Raw genomic sequence first — 20,724 nt, 5'->3', positions numbered from 1 at the left:
ACAATAACAAACCCAAAACAATTAAGAAAATGGTAATAGGAACATACATATCGAAAATTACCTTAAATATAAATGGATTAAATATTCCTGCCAAAAGACACAGACTGGCTGAATGGATACAAAAACAGAACCCGTATATATGCTGTCTACAAGAGACCCACTTCAGACCTAGGGACACATACAGACTCAAAGTGAGGGGATGGAAAAAGATACTCCATGCGAATGGAAATCTAAAGAAAGCTGGAGTAGCAATACTCATATCAGACAAAATAGACTTTAAAATAAAGACTATTATAAGAGACAAAGAAGGACACTACATAATGATCAAGGGATCCATTCAAGAAGAAGATATAACAATTATAAATATTTATGCACTCAACATAGGAGCACCTCAATACATAAGGCAAATGCTAACAGCCATAAAAGGGGAAATTGACAGTAACACAATCATAGTAAGGGACTTTAACACCCCACTTTCACCAATGGACAGATCATCCAAAATGAAAATAAATAAGGAAACACAAGCTTTAAATGATACATTAAACAAGATGGACTTAATTGATATTTATGGGACATTCTATCCAAAAACAACAGAATACACTTTCTTCTCAGTGCTCATGGAACATTCTCCAGGATAGATCATATCTTGGGTCACAAATCAAGCCTTGGTAAATTTAAGAAAATTGAAATCGTATCAAGTATCTTTTCCAACCACAATGCTATGAGACTAGATATCAATTACAGGAAAAACTCTGTAAAAAATACAAACACATGGAGGCTGAACAATATACTACTTAATAACTAAGAGATCACTGAAGAAATCAAAGAGGAAATCAAAAAATACCTAGAAACAAATGACAATGAAAACACAACGACCCAAAACCTATGGGATGCAGCAAAAGCAATTTTAAGAGGGAAGTTTATAGCAGTACAATCCTATCGCTAGAAACAAGAAGTATCTCCAGTAAACAACCTAACCTTACACCTAAAGCAATTAGAGAAAGAAAAACAAAAAAACTCCAAAGTTAGCAGAAGAAAAGAAATCATAAATATCAGACCAGAAATAATTGAAAAAGAAATGAAGGAAACAATAGCAAAGATCAATAAAACTAAAAGCTGGTTCTTTGAGAAGATAAACAAAATTGATAAACCATTAGCCAGAATCATCAAGAAAAACAGGGAGAAGACACAAATCAATAGAATTAGAAAGGAAAAAGGAGAGGTAACAACTGACACTGCAGAAATACAAAAGATCATGAGAGATTACTACAAGCAACTCTATGCCAATAAAATGGAAAACCTGGAAGAAATGGACAAATTCTTAGAAATGCACAATCTGCCAAGACTGAACCAGGAAGAAATAGAAAATACAAACAGACCAATCACAAGCACTGACATTGAGACTGTGATTAAAAATCTTCCAACAAACAAAAGCCCAGGACCAGATGACTTCACAGGTGAATTCTATCAAACATTTAGAGAAGAGCTAACATCTATCCTTCTCAAACTCTTCCAAAATATAGCAGAGGGAGGAACACTCCCAAACTCATTCTATGAGGCCACCATCACCCTGATACCCAAACCAGACAAAGATGTCACAAAGAAAGAAAACTACAGGCCAATATCACTGATGAACATAGATGCAAAAATCCTCAATAAAATACCAGCAAACAAATCCAACAGCACATTGAAAGGATCATACACCATGATCAAGTGGGGTTTATCCCAGGAAGGCAAGGATTCTTCAATATACGCAAATCAATCAATGTGATAAACCATATCAACCAGCTGAAGGAGAAAAACAGTATGATCATCTCAAAATATGCAGAAAAAGCTTTTGACAAAATTCAACACCCAGTTACGATAAAAACCCTCCAGAAAGTAAGCATACAGGGAACTTACCTCAACATAATAAAGGCCATATACGACAAACCCACAGCCAACATTGTTCTCAATGGTGAAAAACTGAAGCCATTTCCTCTAAGATCAGGAACAAGACAAGGTTGTCCACTCTCACCACTATTATTCAACATAATTTTGGAAGTTCTTGCCACAACAATCAGAGAAGAAAAAGAAATAAAAGGAATCCAAATCGGAAAAGAAGAAGTAAAGCTGTCACTGTTGGCAGATGACATGATACTATACATAGAGAATCCTAAAGATGCTACCAGAAAACTACTAGAGCTAATCAATGAATTTGGTAAAGTAGTAGGATACAAAATTAATGCACAGAAATCTCTTGAATTCCTATACAATAATGATGAAAAATCTGAAAGAGATATTAAGAAAACACTCCCATTTACCACTGCAACAAAAAGAATAAAATACCTAGGAATAAACCTACCTAGGGAGACAAAAGCCCTGTATGCAGAAAACCATAAGACACTGATGAAAGAAATTAAAGATGATACAAACAGATAGAGAGATATACCATGTTCTTGGATTGGAAGAATCAACACTGTGAAAATGACTATACTACCCAAAGCAATCTACAGATTCAATGCAATCCTTATCAAACTACCAATGGCATTTTTCACAGAACTAGAACAAAAAATTTCACAATTTGTATGGAAACACAAAAGACCCCGAAGAGCCAAAGCAATCTTGAGAAAGAAAAACGGAGCTGGAGGAATCAGGCTCCCTGACTTCAGACTATACTACAAAGCTACAGTAATCAAGACAGTATGATACTGGCACAAAAACAGAAATATAGATCAATGGAACAGGATAGAAAGCCCAGAGATAAACCCATGCACATATGGTCGCCTTATTTTTGATAAAGGAGGCAAGAATATACAATGGAGAAAAGACAGCCTCTTCAATAAATGGTGCTGGGAAAACTGGACAGCTACATGTAAAAGAATGAAATTAGAATACTCCCTAACACCATACACAAAAATAAACTGAAAATGGATGAAAGACCTAAATGTAAGGCCAGACACTATAAAACTCTTACAGGAAAACATAGGCAGAACACTCTATGACATAAATCACAGCAAGATCCTTTTTGACTCACCTCCTAGAGAAAAGGAAATTAAAACAAAAATAAACTAATGGGACCTAATGAAACTTAAAAGCTTTTGCACAGCAAAGGAAAGAATAAACAAGACGAAAAGACAACCCTCAGAATGGGAGAAAATATTTGCAAATGAAGCAACTGACAAAGCATTAATCTCCAAAATATACAAGCAGCTCATGCAGCTCAATATCAAAAAAACAAACAACCCAATCCAAAAATGGGCAGAAGACCTAAAGAGACATTTCTCCAAAGAACATATATAGATTGCCAACAGACACATGAAAGGATGCTCAACATCACTAATCATTAGAGAAATGCAAATCAAAACTACAATGAGGTATCACCTCATACCGGTCAGAATGGCCATCATCAAAAAATCTACAAACAATAAATGCTGGAGAGGGTGTGGAGAAAAGGGAACCCTCTTGTAGTATTGGTGGGAATGTAAATTGATACAGACACTATGGAGAACAGTATGGAGGTTCCTTAAAAAACTAAAAATGGAACTACCATATGACCCAGCAATCCCACTACTGGGCATATACCCTGAGAAAACCATAATTCAAAAAGAGTCATGTACCACAATGTTCACTGCAGCTCTATTTACAATAGCCAGGACATGGAAGCAACCTAAGTGTCCATCGACAGATGAATGGATAAAGAAGATGTGGCACATATATACAATGGAATATTACTCCGCCATAAAAAGAAACGAAATTGAGTTATTTGTAGTGAGGTGGATGGACCTAGAGACTGTCATACAGAGTGAAGTAAGTCAGAAAGAGAAAAATAAATACTGTATGCTAACACATACATATGGAATCTAAAAAAAAAAAAAGAAAAAAACCAAAGTGGTTCTGAAGAATCTAGGGGCAGGACAGGAATAAAGACACAGATGTAGAGAATGGACTTGAAGTCATGGGGAGGGGGGAGGGTAAGCTGTGACAAAGTGAGAGAGTGGCGTGGACATATATACACTACCAAATGTAAAACAGATAGCTAGTGGGAAGCAGCTGCATAGCACAGGGAGATCAGCTCGGCGCTTTGTGACTACCTAGAAGGGTGGGATAGGGAGGGTGGGAGGGAGATGCAAGAGGGAGGAGATATGAGGATATATGTATATGTATAGCTGATTCACTTTGTTGTAAAGCAGAAACACACCACTATAAAGCAATTGTACTCCAAAAAAGATGCTAAAAAAAAAAAAAGAGTTATTGCCCTATTCAGGTTTTCTAGTTGTCAGTGAGTCTGTTTTGTTAAGTTGTATTTTTTTAATAAAATTGACCATTTACTCCTGGCTTTCAAATTGAATGGCACAGAGCTAATCTCAATTTCTCAGGCTTAGAAGGATTGTCTCTGTCCATCAATAAGAAATGAGGGTGAGTCCAAGTGGCTTCTGCCCCACCAGCACTCTGGGGGTCCCCCAATCAGGGTATATATTTTTTCAATTTTATTTTACATTGGAGTATAGCTGATGAACAATGTTGTGATAGTTTCAGGTGCACAGCAAAGAGACTCAGCCATACATATGCATGTATCCATTCTCCTCCACACTCCCCCACCATCCAGGCTGCCACATAACATTGAGCAGAGTTCAGTCAGGGCATATTTTTATCAGGGATCAGGAACTGTCTTGTACTGCCTGGGAGCCAGCTGAGCAGTGATCTAGGGACCATCTCTGGAGTCGAACTGCCTGGGTTTCTCTCCTAGTCCCAACCTGGACACTTGTAACTTCAGCCTCCACCTCCGAAAAATGGGTAGTCTCCTAACAGCTGCCGGTTAGGACTAAGAGGGTTACCAAAGGACTTTGTAAACTCCAAGGCCTAACAGGGAAGTTCCCATGCAATAAGACTTCCACTTAACATCTTCATTTCACAAACTTTCAACTTACGAATTCTCAGGAATGCAAACTCAAGGACCAGAGCAAACGGGCTTCAACTCTCCCCAGTACCACCAACTGGTGTTCCCAAGCACTGTCTGTCATTTTTGTCCCAACCACCTTGGTGCTTATTCGCCTAAAGCAGTGAGCAGTTCTGAAAGCAGGGTCCCTGGACCAGCGGCAGCATCTGGGAACTTGCTAGCAATGCAGATTTTCAGGCTCTCCTCCATACCTACTAAATCAGAAACTCTGGGGGTTGGCACAGTAACCTGTGCTTTAACATACCCGCCAGTGGATTCTGATGCCGGCTCCATGCCTGAGAGCCCGAGGTTCTCGAAAGTCATAGGGCATCTCCCATGTTCACGCTTCGTTCTGAAGTGCTTTAAAAACGTGGTTACTCCATTACGATCAATAAAAGGAAAACGATCATGGTGTTGATAGAGTGAGTCGGAAGAGATAAACAAACATGAGAGAAGCGAAAGCTGAGATAATTTTAAAAGATCAATGGAGAGACGATGGCAAGTGTTGCACGTTTGTGTTGGGATGACTCACTCAGTGATAGGAACGATTCTGAAAACACTGAATCAGGCGGCGTCTGAGATGCAGCGCCTGGGCCACAGACAACACTCATCGGGAAACAAGGGCAATGATTCTCCAAATTCAATGAAATGTGAACACGGGGTCACCGGGTCAGCATCAAAGTGGAAACTCACTGGCTTCATGGAAATCCGGAAAACGCTGGGCGTCTGTGTGTTGTGCTGGGGCTCAGAGTTGGCTCCTAGGCAGGGGTGTGTCCACAGGTTAAACGCTCATCTGAATCTGCCAAAGATTGATGCTTTGGCCTATTCTGATGAAACAGAACTAATCAGCTCTAGACCAGACCATAGGAGGAGTGCACTAACCCAACCGTTTTTCTATATGGATGAAACAGGTCTGTTTTAGGAAAAAAAAAAAGAGAGAGAGAAAGAGAGAGAGAGGGATGCCTGGTAGAGAGTGCATTAGCAAGAAGGAGAAATTATATCAGGTTATAAACGTTTAAAGGACTAAATCACACTCCCACTTACAAGCTAAAAACTGAAGGAGTAACTCGATCTACCAACAAAGGGTGGGATCTATGAACCACCCATCACTTACAACCAAACGCTTATGCAGGAACTACCGTATATACCATGGCAGTTAAAATTCAGCATTTAAAAGACACAATCCACACCCTGCCCCCTGAGATTCATTGGATTGGAGTTGAGCCCACTTTTAACAAGCTCCCGAAGGGATACTGAGGCAGATGGTACCCGGACCACAGAGCCGTTTGTCATTATGGGAGAAGAAGAATCAGAAGCAAAAGCGGCACTGAGTCGCTGCATGCGCTTCACAAACATTGCTGGGGAAAATGCTGTCTGAAACCAAAGCACCACCCGCTGGAGCCCCAATTTAGCACCTGTTCCCACAGCTCAGATCGGGGAAGTCAGCAGTAAATGAGTAACGTGTTACATAAGTTGCTTTTCTGTATGCAGAACCTTAATTCACCAAAGAGAAGTTGAAATCATATAAAAAGCAACAGCCCACCCCCAAAACAAATGCTGGGAAAGCGTAGCCAGGATCTCCCCGTCCCCCTTCTGCAAGGCAAAGATGAGGCCCCCTCCATGCTGAAAACCCTGCTACCTCACCCTTGTGCCACTGGGATCCGGATCCTTGGTGGCAGTGGTCAGAGAAGGTGGGGCCGGGGAGGGGGGTAGGAAAACATTCAGGGTCTGCATGGGCATGGACACCAGCTGCACCAAGGCTTCCCTCGGGCTGAAAACATAAGTGGAGTCATGTTGTGCTTGACTATGCCTCTGACCCCTGGCTGGCAAGTTCTGGAATGACACAACCCCCTCTGTCTTGGGTCTTCTCCAAGAACCCCAAACCTTTCTCTCCTCTCTCTCTCTCTCTCTCTCTCTCTGGCAAGGATTCTCAATCTTTTCCTCTTCCCAGCTACTCCAAGACCTGGATATTATGCTATTTCTAACTACAGTGTTAAAAGCTGACCAGGGCTGGGGCATTTATCACCCCAGTGACCACAGAAGATGTCATGCAGATATGGAAAGGCATACCATCTACGTAACATATGTGTTACTCCTTTCAGTGAGTCAGCCTCAGGAGTCTTCTCAACAACGACCCAGAGACACCCACTCTCAACCTAGCGGAGAGCAGACTGTAAGTTTCAGAGGGTTTAGTCCTTATCTATCTTTTTATTACTTTACTCCAAGCACCTAGCATGGTGATTAACTCTCAGGAAGAACAAAAGAAGTATTGAATCGATTTAAGTTGACACCTGATGTGAAACGTAATTATCACCCCATTTTGCCACAGAGCAGGTCCCCAAATGCATGAGAGCCACCTAGGGCGCTTGTTAAAAACCCATCTTCTGGGCTCCACCCCAGACTTAGTAAATCAGATTCTACAGGATTTGCGTTTTAACAAAGTGCCAGGGAATCTTACACACATGAATTTGAGAACCACTGCCTTAGGCTTATGAGAACCTCAAGGACACCAATATTGTGGGATGCGATTAAACAAGAGGGCCCTTAGGGAACACCCAAAACCAAACAAACGAGAGGCAGGTGGCTTCCTCCCCTCTGTCCAGGCATGGGCCCGAGTGGAGTAGAGAACATTCAACATCGGGAAAAAATGAGGCCAAGAAGAGATCAAAGACAAGAAAGACCTAGGGAAGCACTCGAGGTTAACAAGGCCACCACTGAGGCCGGCGGGCTCATTCTCATCTGTTTCCCCGGGTCATGGGGAACCATGCTCCATCACCAGATCACGAACCGGCCGGTATCGATGAGGCCCAAGGACAGATTTGCAGACAGCTAGCAGCCCTGCCCCGCTCTGGAAAAGGGCATGGAAGGAGAAGTATGGCTTCATCGAAACTTCTCTACAGGTCTGACTTCCCTCTCGGCCCTGCAGTGTGGCAGCTCGAGTCAGCACACCTCCCTGCCCACGTTCCCATCCCCCCACCCTCAGGGCAGCCACATCTTGAGCAGGGTAGAGGGCTGCTACCGGCCGGGGTGCCAGCAATCACACCCAAGTTCCTTGAGTCTGCACCCAAGGAGCCTCACAAGCCCCCCTTCCAGGGAGACAGGGAATCCCTCTGCTGCTGTCACAGGAACATCAAACACCGATGTTTGTGCCAGGCCTCATTTACACAAGCCCACTCCTCCCCAAGAGATGGATTTTTAAAACAAACAGCTTTTCCATATGTTAGCAGGCAGAGTCATGTCAGCATCAGGGATCCCCAGACAGAAACATGAGTCAATCTGGGGCAGAGACTGCTAAATAAATCCTGTTTGGGTGAAAATTCCTCTCTCTGGAGAAAGAGGAACCTCAAAGCGGATCGCTCAGATTCCCCGGCAAGAATGCCTCAAGACGCCACGTTCTCCCCAGCCGGGCGCGCCCTGAGCACTCTGAACTCTGAAATCATCATCCCTCTAGCGTGCATCTGCCTCTGTCACCCCATCCTTCCGGAAACTCTCCCAACCCGTCCCACCTGCGTCCCGGCACCCCTATTCCCACACGCACTCTGGTTCCATCCAGGGCATTGGGTGGCCCTACTCTGTTGGGCATGGGTTGTCCACACTCGAGCAGGATTTCCTGACATCCCAAGGCTTAGAGTTCTGGCAGCTAAAGAGAAAAATGCACCACGTGGACACACGGGTACCTGAGAAATGAAGGAACCCCGGTAACAGGTGCAGACGGCTCACCTGGGAGACTCAGCCACTGAGCACTACTGAGGAGATGGCAGATTTGGGAGCTTGAATTACCTGGGTCATCACCTCCTCTTTCCTTAATTTTGCTTGTGGGGACTTGGTTAGAGGCGGGGATTCCTGAATCTTTGCTGTGTTGCTTGCGGGAGGTGGCAAGAAGGTACAAAGCAAAAGAACTGGCCTAGGAGGGGGTCGGGGCAGCACTTAGGACCTAACACAGACATGGGGCCAGATCATGCATGTTAGCGAGAGGTGAGGGGCAGGAGGCTCCAGCTTAAGGACCAGCTGGGAGAATTCCAAGTCCAAACTGAGAAGCAGCAGAGCCTGGCCCAGACCTCGCCTCTCCAGGCTACAGAGCTGAGGGCACGAGCCTGGAAGCAAGGGCTCTGGGAGGTGCATGCAGCCTCCGAAAGGCACTGGTCCTGTGGGGACATGAGTCTCCGGTCCTGATGGGTGAAGACTCTGAGCCGCCCTCAGAGCAGGGGCTCCGGAGCGGTTACCATGGCTTCGGGTGCCTTTAAGCGCAGCCAGGGATTTCCAACGCGGGACAAGCCTTGGCTGGAGCATCCGTGGCTGGGCGCTCCACCCCCCGCCCCCAGGCGTAGGTGTCTGTAACCAGTGCAGGCACGTGAGCGAGCCCACAGCGCCCTAGGTGAAAGAGACAAAGGGCCAATTACTGCCTGGCTGAGGGTCAGGGCCAGGGTGGGGCAGTGTGTTTCCCTAGGCTGCCCGCAAAGCCCCTTCCGAGAGGAAGACCAGCCACGTACCGAGTCCATTCTCCGCCAGCGCCGCGGGGCTCACGTGGCAGTCGCCCAGGTCCTGCTCACCCACGTCATTCAAATCCAAGCCGGGCTGGTGGGACCCGTTTCCAAAATGCCTCTCTTCCTTCTCGGAGCCGGCGTCCCCGTTTTCCATCCCGTTCTGCGCCTTTTTCAGGGGCATTATTTGCAAGCCACTGGGGGTAGTCCTGTAAGACACCGTCTTGGTGGCCCTGTCCCCGCCTGCAGGGGGCTTGGCCGGGTACCCTTTTTTCGGCTTGGACAGGGAAGGGTTGATCCGCTTCCGTTTATGGGAAGTCCCTTTGCTCTTGCCGGATTCCGAGGGTCTGTGGGATAGTTTCTCCACCGAGGGGCCTCGGCCGTCCCGCAGAAGCTTGGAGGCGCCGGGCTGCTTCCCCGACTTGAGCCTCTTGTCCTTGGCCAGGTGCAGCCCGTTGAACTCATCAATGAACTCCTCGCAATGCAGCAGGTGGTGCTCGGGCTCCCACGTGTCCTCCGTGCTCCCGTAGCCTTTCCACCGGATCAGATACTCCCATTTTCCCTTCTTGTTCTTCCTCTTGTCTACAATCCTTTCAACCTGGGATGCAAGAGGAGAATCAGGAAAGAGAGAGAGAAAGAAAGAAAGACAGAAGGGAAAAAAAATTAGTCCCAGGTCACAAGAACAATGCAGAGCCCTCGGGATAGAGGCATCCGCCCTGGCCATGGGGCGAGCTGCTCCCGAGGCAGGAAGCTGACCCTCCCAGGAGGCTTCAAGAAGGCTGGTTTATTTTATTTTTTATTTTTTGCGATACGCGGGCCTCTCACTGTTGTGGCCTCTCCCGTTGCACAGCACAGGCTCCGGACACGCAGGCTCAGCGGCCATGGCTCACGGGCCCAGCCGCTCCACGGCATGTGGGATCTTCCCGGACCGGGGCACGAACCCATGTCCCCTGCATCGGCAGGCGGACTCTCAACCACTGTGCCACCAGGGAAGCTCAAGGCTGGTTTATTTTAGGACATCGCTGAAGGGAACCAGCAGTGAACAGCAACCATCATCGTTGTTTCCCATGACAACTGCATGATGCCACACCTGCCTGGCTGCATCGACCTGTCCATCCAAGGCTTACTCTTACTCGAAATCACATTGCAAGCATTCACTGAAGATCTTTATTCTTTTCATTGCACCAAAGTAGAATCAGACTTTTAAAAACCAATTTGGTGTGTGTTTTTCACCGTTACTTATAATAATAAGTAACACTGAGTGTTTACGTTAGAGGCACTCTGCTAATGTATCCTCACTTACAACGATACTAATGATTAGTAATATTCGCTGGGCATGGGTGAGGCAGACGCTACTAAATGCTGGGCAGGGATGGTCCCATTTCCTTTTCTCCAGACAACAACCCGATGCAGTAGGTGTTCTTCCAATCCCCCCACTTTACAGAGAGAGAAGTGGGGCTGAGAGACTGTCTCTCAACCAAGCTCCAAGCTGGTAAGAGCAGAACTTGGATTTGAACCACTCTCACCCCCAGTTTTTTTTCTTAATCATTAGGCCATACCAACTCTCTCTCAACTATAAAAATCTTCCATATTGGCCCCAAATGACTCGAATCAATGAAACCCAATATCCCCCTATTCGGCTCCCCCAGCTGCAACATAGGGGGTACAGCTGTGAGGTAAGGTGATTGATGGGTGACATTTTTTGAGCGCCTATTGTGTACCTTGCATAACCCCACAGGGCGTACATTATTAATGCTCCGATTTGATAGATGAGGGGTTAAGTATGAGGCAACCTGCCTACAATGCAGGGCTAAGAGGTGGTAGAGGTACATCTGAACATATATCTGGTTTTCGAGCCATGTAACTCCTGTCTATGTGCCTTCAAAAGTAAGTAAATCTCTCTTGTCTTCAACAAGACATGGGAAAACACACTTAGAAAATGCCAGTCCGAAGGCTAATAACTGGTGATTCGGGGTGAAGGGTGTGTGAGGCTTCACGTATTATTCTCTCAATGTTGCTATACATGTGAAATGTTTAATTAAAAAAATTGACAGAAAATTTCCAGTGCTCTACCCAAAAAAGAGCTAAATTTAAATGAAAAAGTAAACAATTATATTCAAAAGTTTACTATATTTTAACGTCAAGATAATATACTTTTCTAGGATGGAATTCGACCCAGTGAAATGAAGTAATAAGGGAGGAATATGCCCTCGAAACTCATGGAAGAAAAACTAATATGAGAGGGGAGAAGCAGTTACAGTTATACTTGATAATTGTTAAAGATGGGTAATAGGTAAATGTGGGTTCATTATATAACTCTTTATGCCTGCATGTTGGAATTTTTATGTGTCTAAATTTTTCCATAATAAAAAATAAAAAATTTTGAAAAGTGAGATTATCTCCCAATGATCTATATACAACAGAAGCTATGCAAAATAATTAAACGACTTTCATTGCTTTGCACTTAATAAATATCTAAACAGCTAGGCCATATTGCCTCTTTATAATACTGCTTTTCACAGACAATTTAAATTGTTTCCTTAATTGATCCATCTGAAATCAAATTGGCCTATTTCTATGAAAATTTCTTTCCTTATAAAATGCTCCGTAAACATCTGTTTTAGATTTATTACATAATTTTTAGTTGTATCACACAAACTCTATAATAGCTTGAAAAAGTAAAATCACGCCAAACGAATCCAACTTCCAATCTCTGAATCAAGGAATGGGACTAGCTGGGTATTCATTTGTGATAATGCTGCAGAAAGTCAAGAGTGTCTCTGGAGGAGCCTGCAGCTTTGCCCATTTTAGGACTTTGAAGGGGGAAACCCTCTGCAAGTTAACGGAGGGAGGAAAGTGAACAAGCAACATGGCACTGCTGGAAATAGCAGCATCCCTGAGAAGGCCAACCTAGGAGTGTCAGGAGGAAGCCCAGAAACATCTAAGGGCTATGAGCTAAGGGATGTGTGTTGGCGTGGAGGTCTCCAGCTTCAGAAAGCATGTGCTTGGCTCCCAGAATGGAGAAACTTCTTCCCCAGAATAAAGCAGAAAACCATGTTAGACAAAGAGCCAACACAGTGATAGGTGGATAGATGGATGGATGGGTAGATGGATGGATGGATGGAAAAATGGATGGTTGAATGGATGAATGAACAGATGGCTGGATAGTGGAAAACCAGCTCCTCCCCCAGTGTGGCCCCAAGTAGCCATGTAGACACTCCACCCTTGCTGGATGGATGAACAGATAGGTAAATAGTGGAATGGGTAGGTGGGTGGATAGACAGATGGATAAACAGATGGGAGGATAGTGAGATGGGTAGGTGATGGAAAGGTCTATAAATGGACAGATGACTAGATGGATGGGTGACAGGTGAAAGGGTGGGTAGAGAGGTGAGTTTAGGAATGGACGGGTGGACGGATAGAGGGCGCACACTCATCAAAATGAAGTTAGTATAGTATTTAAGAACACATGCTATGGAGCAAGACTATCTGGTTGAAATCTCCTGCTTAGGAGTCGTGTGTTCTTGAGCAAGTTACTAAACCTCAGATGACTCACCTAACAAGGGGGAAATAACAGCAGCTACCTCATAGGGTGATAGTGGAGAATATACAAATAAGGAGATTAACATTCCAGAGTAAAGGTCACTTCATCTTGCATACCCTCCTGTGAATACAAACCTGGGTGGTATCTAAAGATAATGTTTCTCCACCCTGCAGAACATGACCCCCTAAGGACACTCAACTCCTCCCCAGGAAGAAGACAGAGTCGAGTCCACCTACTTAGATAAGTCCTTCCTGCTTGACTGCTTGGGCAGTCAGCAAGGGTGGAGTGTCTACATGGCTACTTGGGGCCAGACTGGGGGAGGAGCTAGTTCTCTTCCCTCCTAGTTACTGGAGGATTGAGTCACAAGTGGCTTTATGAGGGACAGAAAGGCCACTGCTTCCACCTCTGGTCCCATCCAGAAAGCCACTGGGTGGCTTGACAGTCATTTCTACTTAAATTAACGCAATACCAACGATGAACAGTATTAACAGGATTATTAATGGCCTGACATGCACGGGGGAAACTATTGGCTCCTCCACTTTCTATTCACATGACCCTGGGCAAGTTGCCCAGCCTCTCTGGGGCTCAATGTCCCCATCTGTCAAACAGAAATAGTAATAATAATAATAATAATAGCAGCTTCCTGCAAGGTTGTTGGAATAAGGAATAAGGTGTGATTGAGAAAGTAGAGTGCCTTGAACACCACAAAGCACTAACGAGGACATGAGTGGAACTGCTCTGAGAAATATAAAACTTCAGGTGACAAAAGTGATTTTATATACATGATTTCTTCTACCGTTTAAACCTTTTGTAAAAAACGGGTTTTTTTCAGGTTCAGAAAAACAACTGCTTTTTCTGAAAGATGAAAATGCCCACAAGGAGCTCAGAGGAGAGCTGGCTCCCAAACACCCCACCAGACTTTGAATGCGCCACCCCCTGGGACCTAATCTCCTTCTTTACATCCCTGTACAGGTTTTCTGACCCCCTTTTCCTCTTCTTCTCAGGAGATGCTCAAATAGAACCAGAACTCTAATCTGTTCTGTTGATAACAAAAGCCTACATTATTTAGGACCTGAATGTTAAATGACTGCAACGTTCTCTGTCTGGACATCCTGTCTTTCCCTTAAGCTCCCCCCAACCTCCGCCACTGTCCTCAACTCCTCACACCTGTTGAAAACAGAGACCTGGGCCCCCAGGTGCTAGCAGCTCTGCTCTTGATGCCCCGCGCCCACGCTACCTGCACAGGCCTCGTGCGCTACCTGAGGCTCAGGCCCTCCAAATGGACACAATGGTCAATTCCCTTCTCCTGTAGTTACCTAGGAATGCGTGAATGATATTAAAAAAGCATGTGCTCACACACCTGCCACCTTCTCTATTCAAAGGTAAGCAATCTGAGGCCCTGAAGGATTCCTTTGAGTTCAACCACATCATTAATTAACATGTTCTCTCTGTGATGTCCGCTAACACAAGATGCTACTCTACTGAAGGTGGGGGCAGGGAAATTCTGAGGCAATTATTACCAGTGTCACCATGACAAGCGGATGGCTGTCTCGTTAGGAATGAGGATGATGACAATCACCTTTAGTGGTACATGCTAAGTTCCAGGAACTGTGTTAAGAACTTATAAGCTTTCCACTGGGCAGTATTCTCACCACTGACAGGTGAGGAAGTTGCGGCTCAGAGAAGTTAGGTAAGTTTCCCGCCATCACACAGTCAGTAGGTGGTTAGCCAAGATTGGAGCCCTAGTTCATCTGACTCCTCGGCCCAAATTCTTGGCCACCTGGCTACACCTCACCAGTGGGAAGCCACCAGAACCAGGCATGCAAGGGGCCAAGCATGTGACCCACAAGCACTGAAGAAGGAGACAGCTTCATGAAGTCCTTCATCCAACACTGTAATGTGTGTCCATACACAAGGCGCCGCAGGCCATGGTGAACCCACAGACCACCAGCATGGCACCCACAGGCTGATGGGGACACAGCGCTTCAATGAGGGAGCACAAAGTCACAGGTGATAACAACTATGAAAAGTGCTCTGACGGTGAAGAGAAAGGGGCTGTGAGAAAGAATGGCTACTTCAAATTGGATGGACAGGGAGGTTTCTCTGAGAAGGAATGGGGCCTTCGGAGATGGAGAAAATTTGGACCAGTGGAGGCCTTTCCAGGCAGCAGGACAGTCTCCTCAGCTGTTCACTGGCAGGTGACCCAGTAACACCACCACCACCTAACATTCACTCAGCATTTACCAAATGCCAGCCACTGTCCTATGTGATCCCTACACAGTAATGTAACATTATACATATTAACTCATTTAATCTTCAAAATACCTGAACGAGGTAGGTAACTTTATTCTCTTTTTGATAAAGGACAAAACTGAGGCGCCCAGGGATTAAGGACCTTGGCCAAGATCCCACCTCTGACAAGCAGCAGAGAGATAAGACTTGGTTTGATGCATCTTGGCTCCAGACCCCATGCTTTCAATGCTGACACCATATCCACTCCCCACTCTTGCTCAGTGAGCCCAACCTGACTGAGGCTGATGGCATACGTGCAACTTCTGATGCTCCTTCCAACTCCTGCCAGGTCACAGAAAACCTACAGCATCTTTACATGGCTTGAAAGTGGCCTCTCAAAGAAAACTCTAATTCAAAAAGATACATGCACCCAAATATTCATAGCTGTACTATTTACAATAGCCAAGACATGGAAACAAATGTCCATCAACAGATGAATGGATAAAAAAGATGTGGTATATATATATGTTGGTATATAATATATACAATGGAATATTACTCAGCCATAAAAAATGAAATAATGCCATTTGCAGCAACATGGATGGACTTCACCTATCATACTATGTGAAGTAAGTCACACAGAGAAAGACAAATATCATATGGTATCACCTATATGTGGAATCGAAAAACAAGAATACAAATGAACTTATTTAGAAAATGGAAACAGACTCAGACATAAAAAAACAAACTTATGGTTACCAGAGGGGACAGGGGAGGGGGGGATAAATCAGGAGTCTGGCATTAGCAGATACACACCACTAGTTATAAAACAGATAAACAGTAAGGTCCGACGATATAGCACAAGGAAGTACATTCAACATCTTGTAATAACCTATAATGGAAAAGAATCTGAAAAAGAATAGATATATGTATGTATAACTGAATCACTTTGTTGTACACCTGAAACTAACACAACACTGTAAATCAACTATACTTCAATTAAAAAAAAAAGTCGCCTGATGAGCTTGACTCTCCTGGGGTCCCCCAGCATGCCATGTGGGCCTCCCTCCCTTCCTGCTCCAATTCTCCATCGGTTCAAAGGAAAAAAGACGAATCATCAGTCATATTCCCTATCCCAGCTTCCCATCCAACCAAAAGAGTATATAAAATGACAATAGCTCGGGAATCCAGGATCACCAACGAAGATTTTCCAGACTCTGGAAGGAAGGCCCCTCACACCAGATGGCCTTGGATGAGAAACTTTGGGTTACTAGTACATGTCTTAACCTCTGAATGCGAAGAACAGGCTGAAAAGGAATAAAGGATGATGAGGTCCACAACTGCTGTCTGCCCACACACACACCAGAGCAGCCATCCTTGGACATTCCCCAGATTCTGGACCTCAAACCCCACACCCACAAGGACCTCTCACTCTGTATCCTTTCAACATCCTGGGACAGCTTCCTTGGAGATAGAGAGGCACGGGCTCCCATCTTTATGACTTGGGGTATGAAGTCTTCAGGAAGAGTAAAGATGGGACAAGTTCTGGGAACAACCAGGTATGGACTGTTTCAGGTCTAGAAGATGGTGGTTGCTTCAGATTATCTAGTCAGAGAAGAAGGCAGTAAGAAGATGTGGCATGTCCCGCTCAGTCCAGCCAAACTACAGTATACTAAGGAAATAGCTGCAGACCAAGAAATTCAGCTCAGAGCCATGCAATTCAAGCTAGCTTCGGATGAGGGTCTGAATGGGGAACACAGCAGCATCCAAGTGAGGAGGGGGGACCAAGAGGAACTCCCATACCCACTCTGTTGGAAAACACTAAACCAGAGAGACCTCTGTTTGATCAAGAGAAAACAGACAAAAACTGGTAACGTATTTATAAAAACTTCTAAAACAGAGCAGAAGCAAGAACTACAATCCTGCAGCCATTGGAACAAAAACCACATTCACAGAAAGACAGACAAGATGAAAAGGCAGAGGGCTATGTACCAAATGAAGGAAGAAGATAAAACCCCAGAAAAACAACTAAATTAAGTGGACATAGGCAACCTTCTAGAAAAAGAATTCAGAATAATAATAGTGAAGATGATACAGGATCTCAGAAAAAGAATGGAGGCAAAGGTCGAGAAGATGCAAGAAAAGTTTAACAAAGACCTAGAAGAATTAAAGAACAAACACCTACAAGAATTAAAGAAAAAACAGAGATGAACAATACAATAACTGAAATGAAAAATACACTAGAAGGAAGCAATAGCAGAATAACTGAGGCAGAAGAACGGATAAGTGACCTGGGAGAAAGAATAGTGGAATTCACTGCCATGGAACAGAATAAAGAAAAAAGAATGAAAGGAAATGAAGACAGCCTAAGAGACCTCTGGGACAACATTAAACACAACAACATTCGCATTATAGGGGTCCCAGAAGGAGAAGAGAGAGAGAAAGGACCCGAGAAAATATTTGAAGAGATTATAGTTGAAAACTTCCCTAACACGGGGGAGGAAATAGCCACCCAAGTCCAGGAAGCACAGAGAGTCCCAGGCAGGATAAACCCAAGGAGAAACACGCCGAGACACATAGTAATCAAATTGACAAAAATTAAAGACAAAGAAAAATTATTGAAATCAGCAAGGGAAAAATGACAAATAACATACAAGGGAACTCCCATAAGGTTAACAGCTGATTTCTCAGCAGAACTCTACAAGCCAGAAGGGAGTGGCATGATATATTTAAAGTGATTAAAAGGAAAAACCTACAACCAATATTACTCTACCCGGCAAGGATCTCATTCAGATTCGATGGAGAAATCAAAACCTTTACAGACAAACAAAAGCTAAAAGAATTCTGCATCACCAAACCAGCTCTATAACAAGTGCTAAAGGAACTTCTCTAAGTGGGAAAAACAAGAGAAGAAAAGGACCTACAAAAACAAACCCATAACAATTAAGAAAATGGTAATAGTAACATACATTTTGATAATTACCTTAAACATGAATGGATTAAATGCTCCAAGCAAAAGACACAGGCTCACTGAATGGATACAAAAACAAGACCCATATATATGCTGTCTACAAGAGACCCACTTCAGACCTAGGGACACATACAGACTGAAAGTGAGGGGATGGAAAAAGATACTCCATGCTAATGGAAATCAAAAGAAAGCTGGAGTAGCAATACTCATATCAGATAAAATAGACTTTAAAATAAAGAAGGTTACAACAGACAAGGAAGGACACTACATAATGATCAAGGGATCAATCCAAGAAGAAGATATAACAATTATAAATGCTTATGCACCCAACATAGGAGCACCTCAATACATAAGGCAACTGCTAACAGCTATAAAAGAGGAAATCAACAGTAACACAATAATAGTGGGGGACTTTTAACACCTCCCTTACACCAATGGACAGATCATCCAAACAGAAAATTAATAAGGAAACACAAGCTTTAAATGACACAGTAGACCAGATAGATTTAATTGATATTTATAGGACATTCCATCCCCAAACAACAGATTACACTTTCCTCTCGAGTGCACACGGAATATTCTCCAGGATAAATCACATCTTGGGTCACAAATCAAGCCTCAGTAAATTTTAAAAAATTGAAATCATATCAAGCATCTTTTCTGACCACAAGGATATGAGATTAGAAATCAATTACAGGGGAAAAAAAACCTAAAAAACACAAACACATGGCGACTAAACAATACGTTACTAAATAACCAAGAGATCACTGAAGAAATCAAAGAGGAAATCAAAAAATACCTAGAGACAAATGACAACAAAAACACGATGATACAAAGCCTATGGGATGCAGCAAAAGCAGTTCTAAGAGGGAAGTTTATAGCAATACAAGCCTACCTCAAGAAACAAGAAAAATAAACAATCTAACCTTACACCTAAAGGAACTAGAGAAAGAAGAACAAACAAAACCCAAAGTTAGTAGAAGGAAAGAAATCATAATGATCAGAGGAGAAATAAATGAAATAGAAACAAAGAAAACAACAGCAAAGATCAATAAAACTAAAAGCTGGTTCTTTGAGAAGATAAACAAAATTGATAAACCATTAGCCAGACTCATCAAGAAGAAGAGGGAGAGGACACAAATCAATAAAATTAGAAATGGAAAAAAAAAAACCTTCTGAAACACATCAGAACAAGATCATAACTAAAAATTCTCAGTAATATCCTACTAAGAAAAGTACTACTATACATTTTTGGATAGCATTTGTGTCATGTTTTCAAAGACTACAGAAAATATGGCCTCTGTTTTTAAAAGATAGAGAGAGGAAAAAAGATAAATGATGAAATGAAATAAATAGGTTGAGTAGGGAACTGAATTGAAAGAAGACCCATTTACATAAGAAAGGATGTAAGGAAACCAAAGGGTGGGGGGGAACCACAGGCAAAGAAATAAAATTCCCATTGGAACCAGGAAATGACAGAGCCAACATGCAGAAAATGAAATCAGTGATGTATACGACATACTTGAAGAGCTCTCCAAGAACCAAGAATGCAGAAGAAAAAGACACAGAGGTTTTTAAAGAAAACATTAAGGAAAATGAGTGTAGGCATCCAGGAGGGTTAACAGAGACCCAAGCAATGTAAGTCTGACAAAGGGAAAAAAATCAAAATGGGACAAGAACATTAATAAGGCATAACAGAGGAGATCTCTGTATCTTGAGTCTGTAGGTCAAAAAAAGATCTCTGATGGCAGAAGCAAAGGTTGAGAATAAATCAACTTTATTTCTATTCTTGCAAAACTTAATTTCCAAAAATTAAACTCCCCACCTCACACCCCAACCTTCCCCCATCCAAAATGGTACAGAAGTTGAAAACATAAGTATTGTAAACTTAAGAATTCTAAAACCAGTCAAGTTGGACCTTCAGTTGAGAAGGAAGGAGGAAGACATTTCGTTTGTTAAAGGACAAAACATAAACTAACCCATTAAAAAAATGAGCCTGGAGGATCTCATAATGCCAGAAAATAAGAAATGTTCAATCAATCATCAATCAATCAACCCCAAATGATGGCAGTGGAATGCCAAAGGAGCCAACTGAAAGAGGTCCCACTGGCCAAAGCTGGAATAATTTGAATAAGAAAATAAATAGTGATAGTACTACATGTATAACCTAAAGAATAAAATAAATACCCATGAATTCACCTGATATAAATAAATGAATTAATTATCAGAAGTGGGCCTGCAGGCCAAATCTGGCCCAGTGTCTGTTTTTAAGAATAAAGATTCATTGGAACACACCACGCCCATTCGTTTATGTATCATCTATGGTGCTTCACACTATCAGAGTTAGTTGTGTAACAGAGACTGTATGGTCCACAAAGACTAAAATATTTGCTATATGGTCCATTACAGGAAAAGCTTGCTGACTCTGGAATAAATAAACAAATGGGAGAAGGGACAAATATTCCTTATAGCCAAATGTAAAAAAAATAAGGGAAATAGAAAAATCACCATTAGAGCACCACAGTAATAACTGCTACAGACAAGAGCCACAGATGGATGCTAAAACTAGTTGGTAAAA

At 43.2% G+C, this 20,724-nt stretch overlaps 1 protein-coding gene across 1 annotated transcript in view; it reads right to left on the bottom strand.

The window, feature by feature from the left end:
• Positions 1-15,414, bottom strand: part of CDYL2 (chromodomain Y like 2) — a gene marked incomplete at both ends in the record, with an annotated part of 62,309 nt that extends 46,895 nt beyond the window's left edge. The window contains 5 exon segments of the mRNA XM_079724023.1: positions 9,142-9,220; positions 9,222-9,289; positions 9,409-9,997; positions 14,791-14,926; positions 15,356-15,414. Coding sequence (XP_079580149.1) covers positions 9,142-9,220; positions 9,222-9,289; positions 9,409-9,997; positions 14,791-14,926; positions 15,356-15,414 — 931 coding nt within the window.
• Between the last annotated feature and the right edge of the window lie 5,310 nt (positions 15,415-20,724).

This window comes from Hyperoodon ampullatus (genome assembly GCF_949752795.1).
Source record: "Hyperoodon ampullatus genome assembly, chromosome: 18".
NCBI lineage: Eukaryota > Metazoa > Chordata > Mammalia > Artiodactyla > Ziphiidae > Hyperoodon > Hyperoodon ampullatus.
Note: the sequence above shows the minus strand (reverse complement) of the source record. Positions and strands in the feature narration are given on the sequence as shown.